Here is a 19,830-nt window from a genome sequence, read left to right as displayed (position 1 = left end):
GTCCAGATAGCTGAGGACAGTGTCCACCACTTCCCCAAGGCTTCTCTCCAGTGTAAACCTTCCAGTCCCCTCACCCTTCCTTACATGATTTGGTTCTGGACTTCGGTGGGCATCATCATTGAAACTATATAGACTTTGGAATAGTATGGAATGTGTTTAATAGTCATTTTTTCTCAAGGTTCAAGCACTGTCTTCCTGTTGGCCCTGACAATCATAGCCAATGCCCAGGCTCTGACGCCCACTCACTACCTCACCAAGCATGATGTGGAGAGACTGAAAGCTTCGCTGGACCACCCTTTCACAAGTTTAGAATCTGCTTTCTACTCCATCGTGGGACTCAGCAGCCTTGGTGCCCAGGTGTCAGATGTGAAGGTAAGGCGCCTTTTGCCTTGGTGGCCTCATTCTTTTACTATCTTCCTTTTGTATACTTCATAACCTTTTGCTCATTTGAGGATAACCAAGGTTAATACAATATAATAAATACTTATATCAGTCGAACAGTTTTTTTCTTTCAATGCCTAATGTGTGTTTAGGATCTAGTCACATCTTTTAGCAGAATATAGAAAAGAGCAAGTCATAGATCCTCTAGAAACTTTTACTGCAGTTCTGAGTGGGCCCATATAATACTACATGTACTTATGAAGGGCCCTAATGTGTGCCTAATCTGTACTAATACAAGGATAATATGCTACTTAGACTGGGAGACCTTCCAGGAGACCTTCTGGATGTTCTGTACAAAGCCATGGTGGCGGGGTCAAGGTTGAGGTGGTTAGAGGCAAGAGGGAAGGGCAGTTGTGGGTGATCCGGCCGGTGATGGGGGGGGGGGGGGCAGTTGGGAGTGAGCAGATCAGCAGGAGGGCAGTTTGGGGTGAGCAGCCAGCAGGGGGCCAGTTGGGGCGAGCAGGCCAGCAGGTGGGCAGTTTGGGGCAAGCACGGTGGCATAGGGGGGAGTAGGGATGATCAGTCTGGTGGGGGGGGGGGCAGTTGGGGGCAAGGAAGCTGGCGGGGGGGGGCAGTCGGGGGCGAGTAGGCTGCCAGCAGAATGGTTAGGGACAATCAGGCAGGTAGGCAGGTGAGTGATTAGGAGCCAGCAGTCCCAGATCGCAAGGGGGATGTCTGACTGCCGGTTTAGGCCTGATCCCTGTAAACCGGCAGTAGGACATCCTTTGAGGGGTCCCAGATTGGAGAGGGTGCAGGCCGGGCTGAGGGACAACACCCCCCTTCTCTCCCCCCCTCCCCCCTTGTGCATGAATTTTATGTACCTGGTCACTAGTAAATAATAAAGGATCTCAAGATGGGAGGGCATTCAGATTTATTAAACAGTCATAATCACTGCATCAGGCAATTTTGATATAAATCTTTGATGATGAAAATGCATCATGATTTAAAACCTCTCGCATATAGGAGCAATATTATGTGAATTCACATTTTATTCATTATAGTAGCACTGGATAGCTAGGGTATGAAATTAGGGTCAGCTTTCTCATATATAAGCTTTATGTATTAATTTTCTATGACCACATAACAAATTGCCATACACTTAGCAATTTAACACAATACTGATTTATTAGCTCTTAGTTCTGCAGGTCAGGAGTCCAGGCAAGCTCTGCTGGGCTCTTATCTGGAGGCTCTGGGGAAGAATCTGCTTCAGGTTTCTTCAGGTTGTTGGCAGAATCTATTGCCTTGTGGTCTGATGTTCCCACTTTCTTGCTGGCTTTCAGCTAAGGACTGCTCTCTGCTTCTCAATGTCATCCACATTTCTTATGTAACTCCCCTTCCTTTTTAATTTATGTTGGGTTCTTCTTATTCTTCAGATTTCTCTAATTCCTCTTCTGCCACCAGCCAGAGAAACTTTCTGTTAAAGAGGGCTTACCTGTTCGGGTCAGGACTGCCTGGATAGTCTCTGATTTTAAGGTCAGCTGACTTGGGGTTTTAATTACACCTGCAAAATCCTTTCAGAGCAGTTCTTAGATTAGTATTTAAATGAATAATCAGTGGATGGAAATGTAAACATGGCATCTTTTGAATTCTGCCTATTCTTTCTTGTATTAACATGGAAAGGACCCCAAATCTCAGTGGCTTATGGCAAAAGTTTATTTTTTGCTCAGACTGTATGGCCATCATGGGTCAGCTGGGGCTTTGCTCCATCTTTCTTAAGTCCAGGATTTACTGGTAGCATGCTGGAGCAGTCTCTATATGCTTGTGCAGAGGGCAAATGAAAACATGGCTTTTAAAACTTCTGCTCAGAAGAAATATGTGGAACTTCTTTTATCTTTCTAATTTTGTTACCTAAAGCAAGCCACATGGCTGTACCTGGGTTAACAGGGAAGTACAATACTTCTTCAGAGAAGGAGATAATACTAATATGCAGCTCACAGCTGATGTGTGTAGGTTAGCTAGCTTGGTGATGATATGTGGTAAGTATGTAAAAAGTATTAGATTACTTTATATAGAGTAGTGGTTAATGTACATTGATTGACGTTTTATTTTTTATTTTTTCAAACTGTTATTTCCATTGGTTAGGGCCTGATAAGTAGAGCATGTTCAACAAATATTTGTTGAATGAATGAATTTTAAATTTGAGCTTAATAGAAATGAAAATTCTCTAAATGTGCTTCTTACTCAGAAAAGTAATTAAGCACTTCATTCTTCTAATCACTTATGAAATGTGCTTTGGTGATTATGCAGTGTGTGTACATTGTAAATAATAGAAGGAAGGGAGTTATATGGATGTTTCAGAGCTGTTGAATTTCCTAATTAGACGTGCACACTAATACATTCATTGAAACTCTCATTAGTGCCACTTCCACAAAGTGGTATGTGTCCTCTTGTTGCTATAAGCTGAGTAGAACAAACTTACTCAGCCCTGCTAGGTACTTAATTGTTGCTCTCACAGATACTTAGAGGAGATTTTAGTTATTATGTCACAAGATTTTAGCAGCAAAAGTGGGAGGAATGGGGTTTAATAAGAATATGAGAATAACAAGCAGCTCTATGAATAGCAGAGTGTGGAATGAGAGTTGATTTTAGAGGGGTTGACAAATTGTGGCACTTGGGGTCAAATCTAGCTTGAAGACTGGAGAGTTATGAAGAGTGAATATTTTTTATTTTGATAGTTACTACACATATATATATGTGTGTGTGTGTGTGTGTGTGTGTATATATATATATATAAAACATAAGCACATGAGAATGGTGGGTTTTGTTTTTTTTAATTTATTGATTTTTTTAACAGAGAGGAAGGGAGAGAGATAGAGAGCTAGAAATGTCGATGAGAAACATCGACCAGCTGCCTCCTGCACATCCCTCACCGGGGATGTGCCCGCAACCAATGTACATGCCCTTGCCCAGAATCAAACCTGGGACCCTTCAGTCCACAGACCGACACTCTACCACTGAGCCAAACCGGCTTCGGTGAGAACGGTGGTTTTACATATATTATTAGCTTTTTTTATAAGACTTAAAAATAATGGGGATTGTTTTATATTCATGTTAATGAAAATACTAAGTAAATGGGATACATACTATGGCAAAATTATGATGGTAGTATTTACATGAGTGAAATCAGGAAACATTAGACAGTGTTCACGGGTTGTCTATCAGTCAACCCAGCACTTTCCCTTTCTGTGAACTGGGGATAAGACTAGTATCTACCTTATGGTGTTGTGATGAATAAATGAGGTAGTAGGTATAAAGTGCTTAGCTCTGTCTGTTACATGGTGAATGCATATAAAGGTAAATATATTTTCTTTTTTAAAAAAATATATTTTATTGATTTTTTACAGAGAGGAAGGGAGAGAGATAGAGAGCTAGAAACGTCGAAGAGAGAGAAACATCGACCAGCCGCCTCCTGCAACACCCCCCACTGGGGATGTGCCCGCAACCAACGTACATGCCTTTGACCGGAATCGAACCCAGGACTTTTCAGTCCGCAGACCGATGCTCTACCACTGAGCCAAACCAGTTTTGGCAAAATAAATATATTTTCAATTCAGTAAGAACTGAGTGCTTGTTGAGAGCCAGCTATTAGGTTGGTTGCTGAGATAGCAGATAATCAGAATTTTTCAGGCAATAATCATTTATGGAGTATCAGCACGTGCCATGCATTTTGCTGTGTGCAAAGAAGACAAAGAGCTCATTATCTAGTGCACATGTGTCAAACAAAAGGCCCGCGGGCCAAATCCGTCCCGCCAGGCCTTGCAATGTGGCCCGCACCGTGCTGTCATCACTGCACTCCGCAGCGTTTCCATCACAATGACAGTTTATGACTGTTCAGTAAACCATTTGGCACGCAATTTAGGCTGGATTTTAGATTTTGGCCCCTTCTCTGATTGAGTTCGACACCCCTAATCTAGTGAGAGAGAGGTACCAGTGAATCTCTGAGATAGGTGCCGAGTACAAAGAGACACATGTAGAGACCAGTGAGACCAGGTGCTGAGTACAAAGAAACACATGTAGTGTGTGGAAAGTGCCCTGGGAGCCCATCAGTAGGAATGGCTCACTCACCCTGCCTGCCAAGAAAATGTACTTATAAGCCCAGCCTGTACAGGGCAACTTGCCATCTCTGCTGGCTGTTGAACAGTTCAGTTTGTGAGTTTATGCTATGTGGTAGGCTGGTGATAGGCACTGAATTCAGTGTTGAACAAAAGAGAGCCTCTGCTCTTAGGATTATACCCTAATAGTGGAGATGGGTATTAGTCATGTAATCAAATATATATGTGAATATTTGTTAATAATAAGTTTTATGAAGGTGAGATTAGTGGTGTTATAAATAGGGGACTTCTTTAGAGGACTTTGACCTAGTCAGGGAATCCTTTCCCAAAGAAATCCTGAACTTAAGTCTTATTCTATATCCCCCTAAACTACAACTTCTTGAGGTTAGGAATTTTGTTCATTTTGTTTGTTGTGGATCTTCATTGCCTAGAATAGTATCTGGTATGTAGTAGGCACTCAGTAGCTGTTAAATGAAGGACGGTATAATTGATTGGTCTGAATTCTAAACGGAAAGTAGGAGTTAACTGGAGGATAAGAGGGAGGGATTCAGGCAGAAGGTATAACATGTGCAAAGGACCTGAGCAGGTAGGGAGCAGGTTACATTTGAGAGACTGAAAGGAGGCTGTTGAACAGAGTGTGGGAGAGGAATGAAGCTGCCCTGGTTGGGCTTATTGAGTTCACAGTGTGTTTTGTGAGGTCTTCTCCACTTCTGCTATAGTTGAAACAACCATGCTGTCACAATCATGTGTTTTGAGGCCACTGACTGCTGGGACTGTTTACCTTGATTTGTCCGTGCAATGAATTAGAGTAGGCATGATGTTGGTTTTACTTTAGAACAGATCATTTTTAGTGGTCCCTTGAGAGGTAGAAATTGTATAGTTCAAATTCTGGAGCCAGGCTGCCTGGGTTAGTTAGAATTCTAGATCCTCCTTTAAGAACTCAGGTTTTTGTGTTTTTGTTTTTTTTTGTTTTTGTAAACTTAAGATAAGAGGACCTATACATTAGATATGCACATAAAGCTCTTCGAACAGTGCTTGACACATTTTAGGAGCTTGAAAAGTGATACCAGTGACCATAATCATTGTTTGGAGTTTCAGTGCTATCATTCCACTGTTAAGCACCAGATGGCAGCAAAGCACAAGTCTTAAGCTTACACAACAATTCTATCAAAAGGTCTCTAATAGATTTTCTCTTTCAGACGAGATCGGGCGCGTTCAGGGTGGTATGGCCGTATACAGATTTTCTCTTTCAGATTTGTGCAGTGTGAATATTTTCTTTCTTTTCTTTCTCTCTTTGGTTTATTTCAACCTTCTGGTTGAAACCCATTTGTTTTGATACTTTTATTTAAAGCTTATTCATAAAGCCTTTTTAAAAAGCTTTTTGGTTGAAATAACATATGCACACAGCAAAAATATCAGATAATGCAGAACAGCTATTAATGAAAAACAATAATCCATTGCATGCCTCACCTTGTCTTATTCCCTGTCCTATTCCCCAGTGCACCTACTTTTAACTTTTTATTACCATTTAATTTTGAATAGCTGAATTTTGTTACCTTAACCAAGATATTTAACAATATAACTATTAAATAATATTTTTTTGGAGTTTGCTATGTAGAAATAGCATGGGCTTTATTATGTGCCTACTCTGTGCCCAGCACTGCGATGGGAATTCATCAGGTTTCTGATCTCAGGTTACCAGTCACTGGGGGAGGTTGGTACAGTATGGTAAGTGCTTTGATGAGCACTTAGGGAGGAAGACAGCTGGCCTGTTCTGGGATGAGTGTCAGTGAAGGCTTTCTGGAATCACAGAAAGAGGTTACTTCTGAGCAGAGATGAGGATAAGACCAGGTTTGGCAGACAAGAAGGACAAGAATTAGGTACTCCTGGTAGGGGAACTAGCAGGGTCAAAAACATAAATGGCAAGAGCATAGTATATCTGGGGAGCTGCAGTAGGCTGTCGGGTAAAATTTTAGAGTTGGAGGTAGGGATGTGATGAAGCTGGCATGGGAAGTAAGGGTCAGTCATGAGCGCATTTTATGCTGGGTCAGAAACTTTCTGGCTTGTTCTGAGGATAATCATAAGGAACCACACAAGGGTTTTAATAACAAAGTAAGATGATGACATTTGTATTTTGTAAAGATCACATAGAAGCAGCTTGCAGAGTAGATTGCATGGCTTGAGACCAGTTAGGAGACGATTGTAACCATCTAGGTGAGAAATGGCAAGAGCCTGAAATTAAGGCAATGCTAGAATCAGAGGGTGGGGATTGGGTTTGGGAAACGAAGAGGAGATAGACTCCATAGACTGGGAGGTAAGGGAAAAGTCCAAGACTGAGTCTCAGGTTTCTGCTCTAGGTAATTGGGTGCATAGTGATGCCCATACATGAGCTGGAAAGTCCAGGTGAAGAAATAGAAAGTTTCAAGCTCATTTTAGGTATGTTCAACTTGACTTAGCTTTGTAGACATCTAAGTAGAGATTCCAGTACAGTTGGAATCAAAGGATCCACTCTGCCATTTATTAGCTCTTTCTTTCCTTTTTTAAAATATATTTTATTGATTTTTTACAGGGAGGAAGAGAGAGGTATAGAGAGTTAGAAACATCAATGAGAGAGAATCATTGATCAGCTGCCTTTTGCACATCCCCTACTGGGGATGTGCCCACAACCAAGGTACATGCCCTTGACCGGAATCGAACCTGGGCCCTTTCAGTCTGCAGGCCAACGCTCTATCCACTGAGCCAAACCGGTTTTGGCCACTTATTAGCTCTTTCGCCTTCATCAGATTACTTACTAATTCTAGGCCTCAGTTTCTTTTTCTGTTAAAGGGGATGATACTATCTATCACAGAGTCCTTATGTTTATTAAAAGGAAGAGCATCATAAACACCCAGCATAAGTCATAACCAGAGCAGGTGATCGATGGAAGAGGTTTCTTTCTGTCCTTTCTAGGATTCACAAGGAATAGAGTTTGTCACACCTTTTTTGAAGTCAGCAATTTGGGGTAATACAGTGTACTATGGAAAGTAAGCACTTAAAAAAATGAAATCTTGTGTAACTCATACTTTAAGCCATCATAGATTGCTTAGAATTTTGTCATCAAAAAACATGGATGCTTTTCCCACTCACTTATATATCACCACTTACTGACTTTCTCCCCTTTTTAGAAAGCATGCACCTTCATTAAATCAAACCTTGATCCCAGCAATGTGGATTCCCTGTTCTACGCTGCCCAGGCCAGCCAGGTCCTCTCAGGTTGTGAGGTGAGTCCAGCTTCCTACATTTTTATCTATCTTAAATTGTAAAGTTTATTTTTAAGAGTCTCATGCTCTACCGACTGAGCTAGCCGGGCACCTGTAAAGTTTATTTTTAAAGAAGGAGGGTCATGTCAGGTGTGTGTGTGTGTGTGTGTGTGCGCCTTCTATAATAATAAAAGGGTAATATACTAATTAGACCAGACATCATTCTAGACATCATCCCACATGTTCTGGACAAACATTTAATTCTGCCATCTGGTAGTCAAGGGGGACTGATCTGTGCCAGGTGGGTGGTGTGACTTTGGCAGTCGCTCTGTGTGCCATCTTTGGCATATGTGCCACTCATTATCAGCACTGTTCTAAAACTCTGTGTCTGCCAATCTTTCTTAGATCTCTATTTCAAATGAGACCAAAGACCTGCTTCTGGCAGCTGTGAGTGAAGACTCGTCTGTTACCCAGATCTACCATGCAGTTGCAGCCCTAAGTGGCTTTGGCCTTCCCTTGGCTTCCCAAGAAGCCCTGAGTGCCCTTACCGCTCGCCTCGGCAAGGAAGAGACCGTGCTGGCGTGAGTCATCATCTCAAGTATTTCTCAGGCTTCATTTGTGTTGGATACTATGCTGAGAGGATCTATCCATTGGTTCAGCAAATATTTTCTGGGCATCTACTGTTGTGTCAGGTGCTCTGCTAGGTGTACTACTACACTAAGACAGGTAAGGTTCCTGTCCTCATGCAGCTCACCTCGACACAGTCTTCTCCAAGCTGCTCAGGCAAAAGGCAAGTACTGAGTCAGAGCATAAGCACACTACCACATAGAGACAAAGTTGCCTTTGAAATTAAAGGCTGAAGCAAGTGTAGGGGATGATGGGGAGAGTGGAGAGCAAGGCCAGTGAGCCACGTGGGTGCATCGCATCTCTTGTTCTTGCTGAGGCTTGGCCAGGGCACAGTGAGCTGTCAGCAGTGGAGGCTCTGCACTGAAGGAGGGCTTATGGGATCCTTAAAGTTGTGATAGACAGCACCTGGTGGGAAAGTGGGTGCTCAGAGGGGAGAGTATTCTATACATGATTCTGTTTCCAAAAGGCAGGTGAAACAGAAGCACCTGATAGAAAAAGAACTCTGAGCAGCTTTCCTGTTTATTATAAATTTAAATATTGTAATTGACTTATGATATTTACTAAACTTAAAAGTGATAGTATTTATAGGTTTTTAGGCTCTTCATTTAAAACAGTATATAGAAAAAGAAACCAAGATGGCGGCATAGGGTAGACACCCAAATGCAGCCTACCACAACAAATTTGAATTTAGAACTGAAAAACAGGGGAGGCATTGCCCTGAAGCGCCAGACGGCTGGCTGAGAGGAGGCTCTGCCATCTGGGAAGGAGAGAGAAGGCGCGCTGAACCTCAGGAACTGTGAAGGTACGGAGAACTGTGTGTGCGAAAAGGCGCTGGCTTAATCCCGGTGCGGAGAGGAAGGGCCGGACCGAGATTGCTGCTGGTTTACTCCCTGCACGCAGAGAGGGCGGGCCGGGCTGAGTTCGCTACTGGCTTACTCCTGGCGCGGAGAGGGTGAACAGCTAACGCGGCTGGCTTTCTTGTCCGAGAGGAAAACAGAATCAGCCTATTGCTCTGATAAACAGCCCCAGACAGGGAGAGGCCAGGCTGTCAGGCAGTGGGCAGAGATCTCTTGGAGGTGTGTGAAGCCAGAGGCCATTACTGCGGGACTTGGGGAGGAGCCGAAGGGAAAACAAAGTTTGTCTGCACCAACCCAAGACTCCGCCCTACCTGTGGCTGAGCACAGAAGCTCTCCCAGAGGCTGGCTTTCTCTAAGGAGGGACTGGCAGGAATCCAAAGATTGTCTGCGCCTTTACCAAAGAGGTGCGTGCACGCCTGCAACCAATCTTCCGAAACTCTCCGAGAACAGGACTTTTCTAAGGCGAGACTGACAGGGAACCAAAGATTATCTGCGCCACCCCGAGATCCCGCCCTATTCAAGCAGAGTACGGAAACCCTCCTAGCTGAGACACTGCTGATCCTCACAGCCAATTGGCTTGGAGATCAATGCTTCCCCAGTGATACCAACAATAAGCAAGGCTTAAGAACAAGACTGCACACACAGCCCACAAAGGACTACACCAAGACTGTCCACCGCAGGTAACTGGGAAGGCTGTGCTACTGGGCTCTACCAGAACACCTAGCACACAAAGCTATTCCATCAAATCGGGGAAACAACTAAAATGCAGACAAGAAGAAGGACACAAAGGAAGGAGATGGAGGAAAAGAAAAGATTGGACATTGAGTTCAAAACTACAGTTATAAGGTTATTCAGTATCCTAAAAAAGGCCGATAAAATAAATGAGACCTATGAGGATATGAGAAGGGAGCAACTAGAAATAATAAGGGATCAACAAGAAATGAAGAAAACATTGTCTGAAATAAACAATATTATACAAAGTCCTAAAAACAGAATGGAAGATCGCAAGAATCAAGACAAAGATTTAGAACACAAAGAGCCAGAGGACACTCCTCTGCAGACGGGAGAAGATAAGAGAATCCAGAAAGTTGAAGATAGTGTAAGAAACCTCTGGGACAACTTCAAGCGAACCAACATCAGAATTATGGGGATTCCAGAAGAGAGAGAGCAAGATACCGAAAGAGTACTAGAAGAAATAGTGACAGAAAACTTCCCCCACCTGGGGAAAGAAATAGACTTACAAGTCCAGGAAGCCCGCAGAACCCCAAACAAAAGGAATCCAAGGAGGACCACACGAAGACATATCATAATTAAAATTCCAAGAGCAAAAGACAAAGAGAGAATATTAAAAGCAGCAAGAGAAAAGCAGGTAGTGACCTATAAAGGAGCACCCATAAGATTGTCAGCTGATTTCTCAACAGAAACCATGCAGGCCAGACGGAATGGCAAGAAATATTCAAGGTGATGAATAACAAGAACCTACAGCCAAAAATATTCTACCCAGCAAAGCTATCACTCAGAATCAAAGGACAGATAAAGAGCTTCACAAATAAAAAAAAAGCTAAAAGAGGTCATCACCACCAAACCAGAATTATATGAATTGCTGAAGGAGGTTATTTAGGAAGAGGAAGAAGATAAAGATAAAAAATATGATCAACAAATACGTAGCTATCAAGTGAATCTAAAAACCAAGGGAATTTAAAAATCTGATGAACAATATTAACTAGTGAATATAATAGAATCAGGTATGAAAGGGGAGTGGACTGACGATTCTCAGGGAAAAGGGGAGTGGGGGTGCGGGAAGAGACTGAACAAAAACTGTGCACCTATGGATGAGGACAATGGGGGATGGGGAAAGGACAGAGGGTGGGGTGGGAACCTGGTGAAGGGGAGCAATTGAGGGGGGGAAGAGGATCACATTTGTAATAATCTGAACAATAAAGATTTATTAAAAATAAAAATAATAAATAAATAAATAAATAAAATAAAATAAAACAGTATATATATTTTTTGTTTTCTCTGTGTTCCCCATTTAATGCAACTCCTAAAAGAGAGTAGGACACCGGAACTCCTGTTTAGCAAGAGGTTGTGACACAAATTCCCTATTGCAGAATAGTTTGTTTTCCAAGTATATTTGTGTGTGTGGTTTATTATTATTATTATTAAAATTATTATTATTTTGCTAAGAACCAGAATGTTTCTAAATCAGTAACTTAGGAGGCTGAGCAGCAGTTTGAGTAGCAGTTTGCTTAACCACCAACGGTCCTTTTCTAATCCTTTTCCCAGAGCTGAGGCTTGGCCAGGGCACAGTACACAATTTGTACACATTTTGCCCAGTGCTTGGTCCTTGTGGTCCTTTGGTTTCAGATTACATTATTTTGATATCATAATTCCTTGTGAAATGTCTTCTCAATCCCCACCATCTCCTGCCATGATATCAGTGTCTCTTTGATGCCACATTCTATAGGAAAATTTTTCTGTTTCTCTCTGAGCAGAAAAGAAAATCTCCCTCCTAAAACCCAGAACAGGAAAAAGCACAAAGAAAATACATCCATTTGGAGTCAGTTATGCTTGAATTTGAACACTAGCTCTGTTGTTTCCTTGCTGTGTAATTTTGGGCAAGTTACTGACCTATCAGAAATTCATATATAAAATGAGACCAGTAATTCTTACATCATAGAACAAAGGTCAGGATTAATGAGATACTGTGAAGAACCTAGTGCAGTACCTGGTTCTCCATGGGCATGCAACAGGTGCAAGTCCTTTTCTTCAAGAGCACTTCCCTCTTGGTGAGATATTACTTCCTTGGTTGTATTGTAGTTATGTATTAAATTGTAAGTTTCTTTATTTGCAGTGCTGCTAGAGCCTGGCATATGGTAGGTGTCCAATAAAGAGTTAATAAAGGCTGAAACTATACTTTTGTGTTTCGATTCTCTTATAGAAAACTTATAGGTAGGAAGAACCCACATTTGTACTCAGAACTGTGTTCAAATCCAGGCTCTTACCCTTAATAACTCTGACCAGGAGCAGGCTATTGAACACCTCCAAACCTCAGTGTTTTTATATGTAAAACAGAGAAAATAATGTCTATCTCACAGGATTATTGTGAAGATCCAACTAGGAGGATTCCTTGTATAATATTACTACTAATTTGTCCTGTTTAATGAAATCTGATATAAACTAGGACTCTTCTAAATGGGCCTCTATGTTTAAGTGGACATATTCCAGGAAATGAATGATCATAAACTTGTCTAGAATGGGGGAGGAATAATTTGTAGGTTTCAATGAACCATCTGAAAAGATGCCATTATGGTCTCCCATAACCCAATTTCTTTGACTCATCTGCTGAGACAGGATCTGTTTTCTTAGTGTTTGAATATAGAACTCCAGAAGGAAAGAAATTGCTTCCTGGGGAATAAGTAATTAAACACAGTGACAAAACTTGTCAAATGCTAACTGGATTAATTTCGTTCTAGAAACTTCTGAGGTTGTTACCAGTATGATACTTATTCCAAAGAAGAGAAAAATTATATTTTAATTGAAAAATTCTTTTTAGGGTATCTTGGCAGCCTTATCTGGGCTCAGCATTTATCATGGGCAGATGTGGGATTTTATCTTATTTGAAAATCAGGTTTTATTTTTTCAAATGCTTTATAGCAACAGTCGTCCCATAGGAGTTGTTGAATAATCTGGAGCTTCCCTCTCCATGAATTGTGACTCCTCTGTTTTCCAACTTGTCATCTTAATATAATTAGTTTTCCATGGAGGGAATCTTAATTGTGATCTTGATGAAAACAGACAAATTCTCACTGTACATGCCCCAACACATTAACTTAATAAATGGTGCTTTAACAAAGGCCCAGTCCTCTCTTGGGAATTAGGAAGCCAGTCCCAGGTTGAGCAGCAATTTGCTTAACCACCAAGGGTCCTCAGCTTTTTTCCATTCAACTCAGAAAGCACCGTTTATATTTTCCAAGTTACCTGTAAAAAAAGAAGAATCTAATAAAAAATCTGATGTGCACTTACCTACCACATTCTACCTTAAAAAGATTATATTAACCAGTGTCACCCCAATTTAATTTAAAAATTTTATCTTCTAGAAATATACTCATAAGTGCATTAAAATATATGAATTAGCCATTAGAAAAAAAAAAGAATGAAATACTAACACATGCTACAACATGGATGAGCCTTAAAAACATGCTAAGTGAAAGAAGCCAGATATGAAAGATCATATATTATATGACTCACTAATATGAAATATCCAGAACAGGTAAATCTATAGAGACAGACGCAGCTTGGCGGTTGTGGGAGTGGAGTGTGTGTGTGTGTGTGTGTGTGTGTGTGTGTGTGAGAGTGAGAGAGAGAGAAAATGCTTAATAGGCACAAGGTTTTAATTGTGATTAATGGAAATATTTTGGAACTAGATAGAAGTGAGATTGTATAACATTGTGAAATATACTAAATGCCACTGAATTGTTCACTTTCAAATGGCTATGTGAACTTCAGTGATTTAAAAAAACCTATATGAGTAAGGGTTATCATTATGGCATTGTATGACCTACTAAAACACTTAATGTTTACCAATTGGACATTAAGTATATCATTGGACATAATTACAGTGCATCTAAGCAGTGAAATACCATGTTAGAATGAAGCATATTTGTCCTGATTGTTGTAGCTCAGTTGGTTGGACGTTGTCAATCAAATGTTGCTGATTCTATTCTAGTCAGGGCACATGCCCGAGTTGTAAGCTTGGTTCTAATCCCTTGTAGCGGGTGTGCAAGGAGGCAGCTGATCGATGTTTTGTCCTCAAATTGATGTTTCTTTCTCTCTTTCAAATTTAGTAAAAAAAAAAAAAAAAAAGTCTTATTAAAAAATGAAGTACATTTATATGTACTTATGAAAAGATGTATAAGTAAGCTACTCAACATATGTTTACTGAACAGTTGTCTTATATTGGTTTCAGAAAAGTTGTTCAAATTCTACCCAGCAAGCTACATATGTAGAGTCTACAATATTTCTTTGGTCTTAGAGTAAGAAAAGTAGAAAATTAACAGGCAGTCGACTTCTGCCAAATTGATCTTGATCAAATTGAGTGAATCCTGTTCTCCCTAAGAATCTATCTTGTTATTTTGTATGTGATGCCATTAGGAACAAAATAGATTTTCAGAGGGAAGTGAACCTGTGCTCCTTCTCTTTTCTGTGCCCACAGTACTTCTTGGTCCTATTGTACAGATTGTCTTCTTTCTAGATGTAATGATTTTTATAATGTACTGGTCTTTGTCACATCTTTCCCAACAAGATTGTAAACAAGCTCCTTAAAGTTTGAGACTGTCTTATCCTTCTAAAGAGTAAGAGTAGGATATTTATGAAGATGTCTCAATGCAGGAAGGGCTGAGTAGATGAAAGGAGACTTGCCGTTCATTTGGGTTCTACTTTTTACCTTCCAGAACAGTCCAGGCTCTGCAGACAGCATCTCACCTGTCCCAGCAGGCTGACCTGAGGAGCATCGTGGAGGAGATTGAGGTGTGAATTTATTTTGCTAAGGAATTTCTCAGCTTCTGTCTTTGAAACTCTAGAAGAGCCTTGGCAAACAGACATGCATGATTTATATATCATAGCCAGTTACCTCTTTTCATATTCCTGGCACACTTATGTTCTTTGTATCACAGCATTGTCCTAGGGAGTATTTGTTGGGCCAGTATAGTTACCACATCCGTTAGGCAAAAAATTACTTTTTCAGTCTTTTGTAGGTATAGTTTCATAGTCCAAGATTTTTTAGAGCCAAAAACCCTGAAATTAAATTTTTTCCTGCCACTTACTATGTGGCAAATTATTTAATGTCTGAGTCTCCGTTTCCTTTTATGGTGGTTGTAGGAACAAGTGAGGTGCTCAAGTACCTAGTACATAATAGATGCTCAGCAAGAGGTCATTGTGGCTCTTATTATTACTCTGTGCTTTCCAGTGCCCAGAATCTCCTGCTGCTCCTGGGCTGCAGAGTCAGTGATGACAGGCAGCCTGACAGTGTCTTCACTAGGTGCTCCAGAGGCACATTAGCTGCCTCATCATGTGGCCCAGGAAAGCAGTATGTCTCTCTTCATCCTTAGAGCATTGAATAGGAAAGAGAAATGTTCAACCCTGTAGGCTGTATCCAAATGAATGATCATGGAATCTGTCTGTGACACGATGCTTCCTGGGTGCACCTACTGGCCTTCTGCCTAGAGCAGATGGTGCCTTCGGAATCATGACTCCTGGGAGACAATGGGTTAGGGAAGGTATACTCATAGAGCTGCAGAAGATACTGTTCTCTTCAAATGCCTTACAAAATACTTTACTCTCCACCTAAACACTTTTTCTTTTTCTTTTTTTCTTTTTTGGAAAAATACTAAGTTACTGAGGTGGTCTCCAGATTTAGAGTGAGATTTCTCAAAACTGTTTGCACTCTCATGTCTGTTATCATTTGATTTCCAACATGTTGTTGTGACAGGACCTTGTTGCTCGCCTGGATGAACTGGGAGGTGTATATCTTCAGTTTGAAGAAGGACTGGAAACAACAGCATTATTTGTGGCTGCCACCTACAAGCTCATGGACCATGTGGGAACTGAGCCATCCATTAAGGAGGTGCCTGTCTTAACAATTCTCAGGAGTGAATCTCAAAGGGGTTGTTGACTTTATCTGCTCCAGATAGCTTTTTTCAGAGAAAGCTATTTATAACCATAGATGTAGTCACTCAGTGTCTTGGGTTAGGCATTGAGGATGAGAAATAGAAAGGTGTAATGTCTGTCCTCAAGAAACTGGTTGTCAGTGGGATAGACATGTAAACAGTTTGTTACACTTGCTTCAAATGTATGAATGTATGAGGTAGTGACAAGAAGGCCAAGTGTATTACTCTTGTTTCACCTCCCCTTTCTTCCTGGTAACTCCCACTTGTCTCATGAATGCTGTCCATGTTGGTGGCCCATGCAGATGCTCTCTCTCTTGAGAAGTGCCTTGTACTTCAGAATTGCCTGTTCTCCCTCCCCCCTCATTTAGCAATGGCTAAGTCTTAGCTAATCTTTGTTGATGTAGTTCGAGAGGCTTGTGTGTCTACCAGACATCCACCAAGAGTTAAATCTTTTTTTTATTTTTAAGAGGAGCTTGTTAACCTGAAAGAACCTTTAGTTGGGATGTGTGTGGGAAGTCTTTTGGAGTAGGGCCCTCTTTGTACCCCTTATTTATGGGGAGATTACCACCCTTAATCTAAAGGGTTTAAATATAAGCTGCTACTGTTTTAATTTTAGGAGGAGAGATTGGGGTTTCAAGTTAGAACTTTATTTTATGCACTAGGAGTTCTGTGCTGAGTCTTTTCAAATAAACAATAAATGATTATTTGCCTGGGTAGTTTGAATTAATTTCATATTTTCTACAGAGGACATGATCTAATTATTTATTCATGTATTAGCATTCTTATGCTGTCTTTTCCTTCATCCTAAGTGTAGGAGGTCTAGAGATAGCATAATGTCTTTTAATTTTTGTTTTTGAGTTAAAGTGCTGAAATGTGGGTTTTAGAATACAAATCATTTAGGACTTTTTAATGCACTATATGTTAGATAAGTTGGTGATATTCTTTGTATATAACTTAAACTTCTTCTTGCTTTATTCCCAAGCTTTTAGTAATGAGGTATTTGGATGGAGTAATTTTGCTGTCACTGCTTTTTACATAATCGTTCTGGTGAACAGTCACCCATTTTAACATGTCAACAGCCTAGTGATGGAAAAATGTAATTGGTCAATTAAAGAAAATTATTTCATGTCAACTATGAATAACACTGTTGGGAACAAGAGAGCTCTTTTGTTAGATGGTAGATTTTAAAAAACAAAACTGATTGAAATGGAAAATTCTTCCTCCTAAGTAAACAACCTCCAGAATTTTAAAATTGCATTTTAGGTTCTACTTTTTTTTTAAATTGCTTTCAGTTTTCTCCTCTAAGCAGCCCATTCATTCTTAATAGAGAATTATTTTAGTTTCTTTCTAATGTATATTTTGTCTGTTAGGCTGCCATGTTCCGCTTAGAGGTGGGCTGTAAGGGGAGGTAGCTTAGCTGGGAGGGTGAGAGGAATCAGGAAAGAATGAATTTTATTGTGGAAGGACTTTGGGGACAAGCAGACCAACATGTGAATTTTGGTCTTTTTTTTTTTTTCTTTATAACTTGTAGGAGTTACTTAACCTCCTTTAGACTCAGTTTCCTTATTTGAAAAACATTGATAATATTAGTTTTTTTTCAGGTTTTTGTCAAGATTTGAATTAATGCACATAAAGCACCTGTAACAGTGTCTGGCACGTATAGACATTGTACAAATGGTTACTTTTTTGTGTATTTTGTAATATACTTTCATATCTCAGTAGTTATCTGTAGGTACCTTGCATATGTCTAGTAAGCATTTAATAAATGGTTGACGGATAAATGCATGAATTTCAGTTTCTACTGGAAAATGTATAAAATAAACAGCCAAATCTAAGTTTTAAACTTAAGTGAAGAATTAAATTAAATTAAATTTCCCCCCATCTACCAGTTTGGATTAATGGGTAAAAGACCTTCCATGTGAACACCTAGCAACAGAGAAGGAATGGCTTGAGCCAGTGGGGAGGGACAGTTGGTTCTCCTGCCTTCCTGCCAGAGGAAGATCTCGAGCTGCATTTCCTTTTCTTTCAGGATCAGGTCATCCAGCTAATGAATACGATCTTCAGCAAGAAGAACTTTGACTCACTCTCAGAAGCCTTCAGTGTGGCCTCTGCTGCCGCTGCACTCTCCCAGAATCGCTACCACGTGCCTGTTGTGGTTGTATCCGAGGGCTCTCCTTCTGACACTCATGAGCAGGCGATCCTGCGGGTATGACCTCCATGCTGCCCTGATTGCCATTTCCAGTGTAAGGCTTTCAGAAATCTAAAGACTGCTACACAGCCTATTGTCACCCACGAGCACTTACCCAGTAATGTAGAGCAAGGCTCATTCCCTTAGCCTGGAAATGGGACATGACTACTGGGTGAGCTTGTCAGAAAACCCCTGAGAGCTATAAAAAAAAAAAAAAAGACCTTTTTATTTTCTAGAGGACTCTTAATAATAAGGCTCTGAAAAAATGAAGTACAAGAAAATTACATTTCAGGGTTCCTAACTCCAGAGAAGTATAGAGAAGTCTTATTTCTAAAATACATTTTTTTACACCAAAACTTTCTAAATACATTATTTTAAAATTCCTGAATACTTTTGGTACTTATAGTTGTTAAAATAAATATCAGGTATCTTCCTTCCTGGTGTTGACAGTGTATCTTTCTGTCTCTTCATTGTATGGCCCTCCTTCTCACTCAGCAGTTACCATAGACTTCTCTATTGTGTTAACTCGCTGTACAGAGCAAATGCACCCTTATTGAATTTACTTAGAGATTTTATCTCAAATGAACCTTTTGTTGCTATTGTTTGGAAATCACTGATAAGTTAGAGCTTCATAAAAAACGAAGGTTTATATCTAAACCTTGGGAGTTCCACATAGGACAGTTTTGTCTGTCCCATCAGTTCTACTTTGGTGGCTCCTGCAAAAATTCTCCTGAGGAAGTGCTCTGTACTTCAAAATTGTCCCTCCTGCCCCTACTTACAACCTACTTAGAATGAGAAGTAACCTAATTAACATAGTTCACCAGGAGACAGGAAGTGGTAAGAGAGCAAAGTAGAAAAAGTTGCAAACTGGGCTTGGGTTTGAGTCCTAGATCAGCAATTTTCATGTGGTGTGCAGAAGAATTTTTAAAACATGATCTACCTGACTAGTTAGGAGCACTGACCTCTTTTCCTTTAGATTGTCAAATTTAAAAAAGTGACAACAACCAATACTACAATAGTCATCCAGTATGAATGATTCAAAATTATACTAATTCCTTTGTCAGATTGGGGAGGGGGGGAATATTTTTTGGTGTGCTGCAGATTTTAGTAATTAGTTTAGTGTACCATGAAATGAAAAAGGTTGAAAATCTCTGTCCTATATATTATTTAACTGGCAATTCCGCCTTTGGCAGTCCCTTAACCTTTTGCAGCCTCAGTTTCTTCATCTCTGAAATAGAGATTAAGCTATATTTCTGATGATTGATGGGAAGATAAAGGACCTTGTTTTGTATCTGGCAAATAGTTGACTTTCAACGAGTGATAATTATTTTTATCTATATTTCTTTAATTTTCTCATTGCCAATACTTTCCTGAAATATTTTTCTTGCTAATATTTTTTAAAAAATATATTCTGGTAGAGTGGATAGAACAGGGAACAGAAAGAAGGTAACATAACTGTGTGTTCTGGGGTCAGTCATTCTCTTTCTCTGGCCTCTAGTTTGCTTATTTGAAAAATGAGATCATTGGGCAAGATCATCTTTAAGATTCTCCCATCTCTAACATTCTATAATCTATCCCATTCCCAATATAGTTGTATTTTTCTGTATTTGATCTCTGATAGACAGTAGACCAAAGGTCAGTAAAGATTTTTTAAAATAAGGTGTTTCTTCTGCAGAGCTCACTCTGTTTAGGTAAAGCACCCCAGAACAAAATTTTTTGTTCCCTTCGCCTTGGTTGCTACAGATAATTTTTAAATTT

At 40.2% G+C, this 19,830-nt stretch overlaps 1 protein-coding gene across 4 annotated transcripts in view; it reads left to right on the top strand.

The window, feature by feature from the left end:
- The window catches only part of RPN2 (ribophorin II), a 50,650-nt gene that overhangs the window by 4,288 nt on the left and 26,532 nt on the right, over nucleotides 1–19,830 (top strand). For all 4 annotated transcript variants that reach the window (XM_036418071.1, XM_036418070.2, XM_036418068.1 and 1 more), the window contains exons 2-7: nucleotides 179–372; nucleotides 7,658–7,753; nucleotides 8,138–8,313; nucleotides 14,670–14,745; nucleotides 15,707–15,841; nucleotides 17,914–18,090. In XM_036418071.1, coding sequence (XP_036273964.1) covers nucleotides 179–372; nucleotides 7,658–7,753; nucleotides 8,138–8,313; nucleotides 14,670–14,745; nucleotides 15,707–15,841; nucleotides 17,914–18,090 — 854 coding nt within the window. The remainder of the gene's footprint in view (nucleotides 1–178; nucleotides 373–7,657; nucleotides 7,754–8,137; nucleotides 8,314–14,669; nucleotides 14,746–15,706; nucleotides 15,842–17,913; nucleotides 18,091–19,830) is intronic.

The sequence above is a fragment of the Pipistrellus kuhlii genome, unplaced genomic scaffold (genome assembly GCF_014108245.1).
Source record: "Pipistrellus kuhlii isolate mPipKuh1 unplaced genomic scaffold, mPipKuh1.p scaffold_m20_p_6, whole genome shotgun sequence".
Lineage (NCBI taxonomy): Eukaryota > Metazoa > Chordata > Mammalia > Chiroptera > Vespertilionidae > Pipistrellus > Pipistrellus kuhlii.
This window is presented reverse-complemented; position numbering and strand designations above follow the sequence as displayed.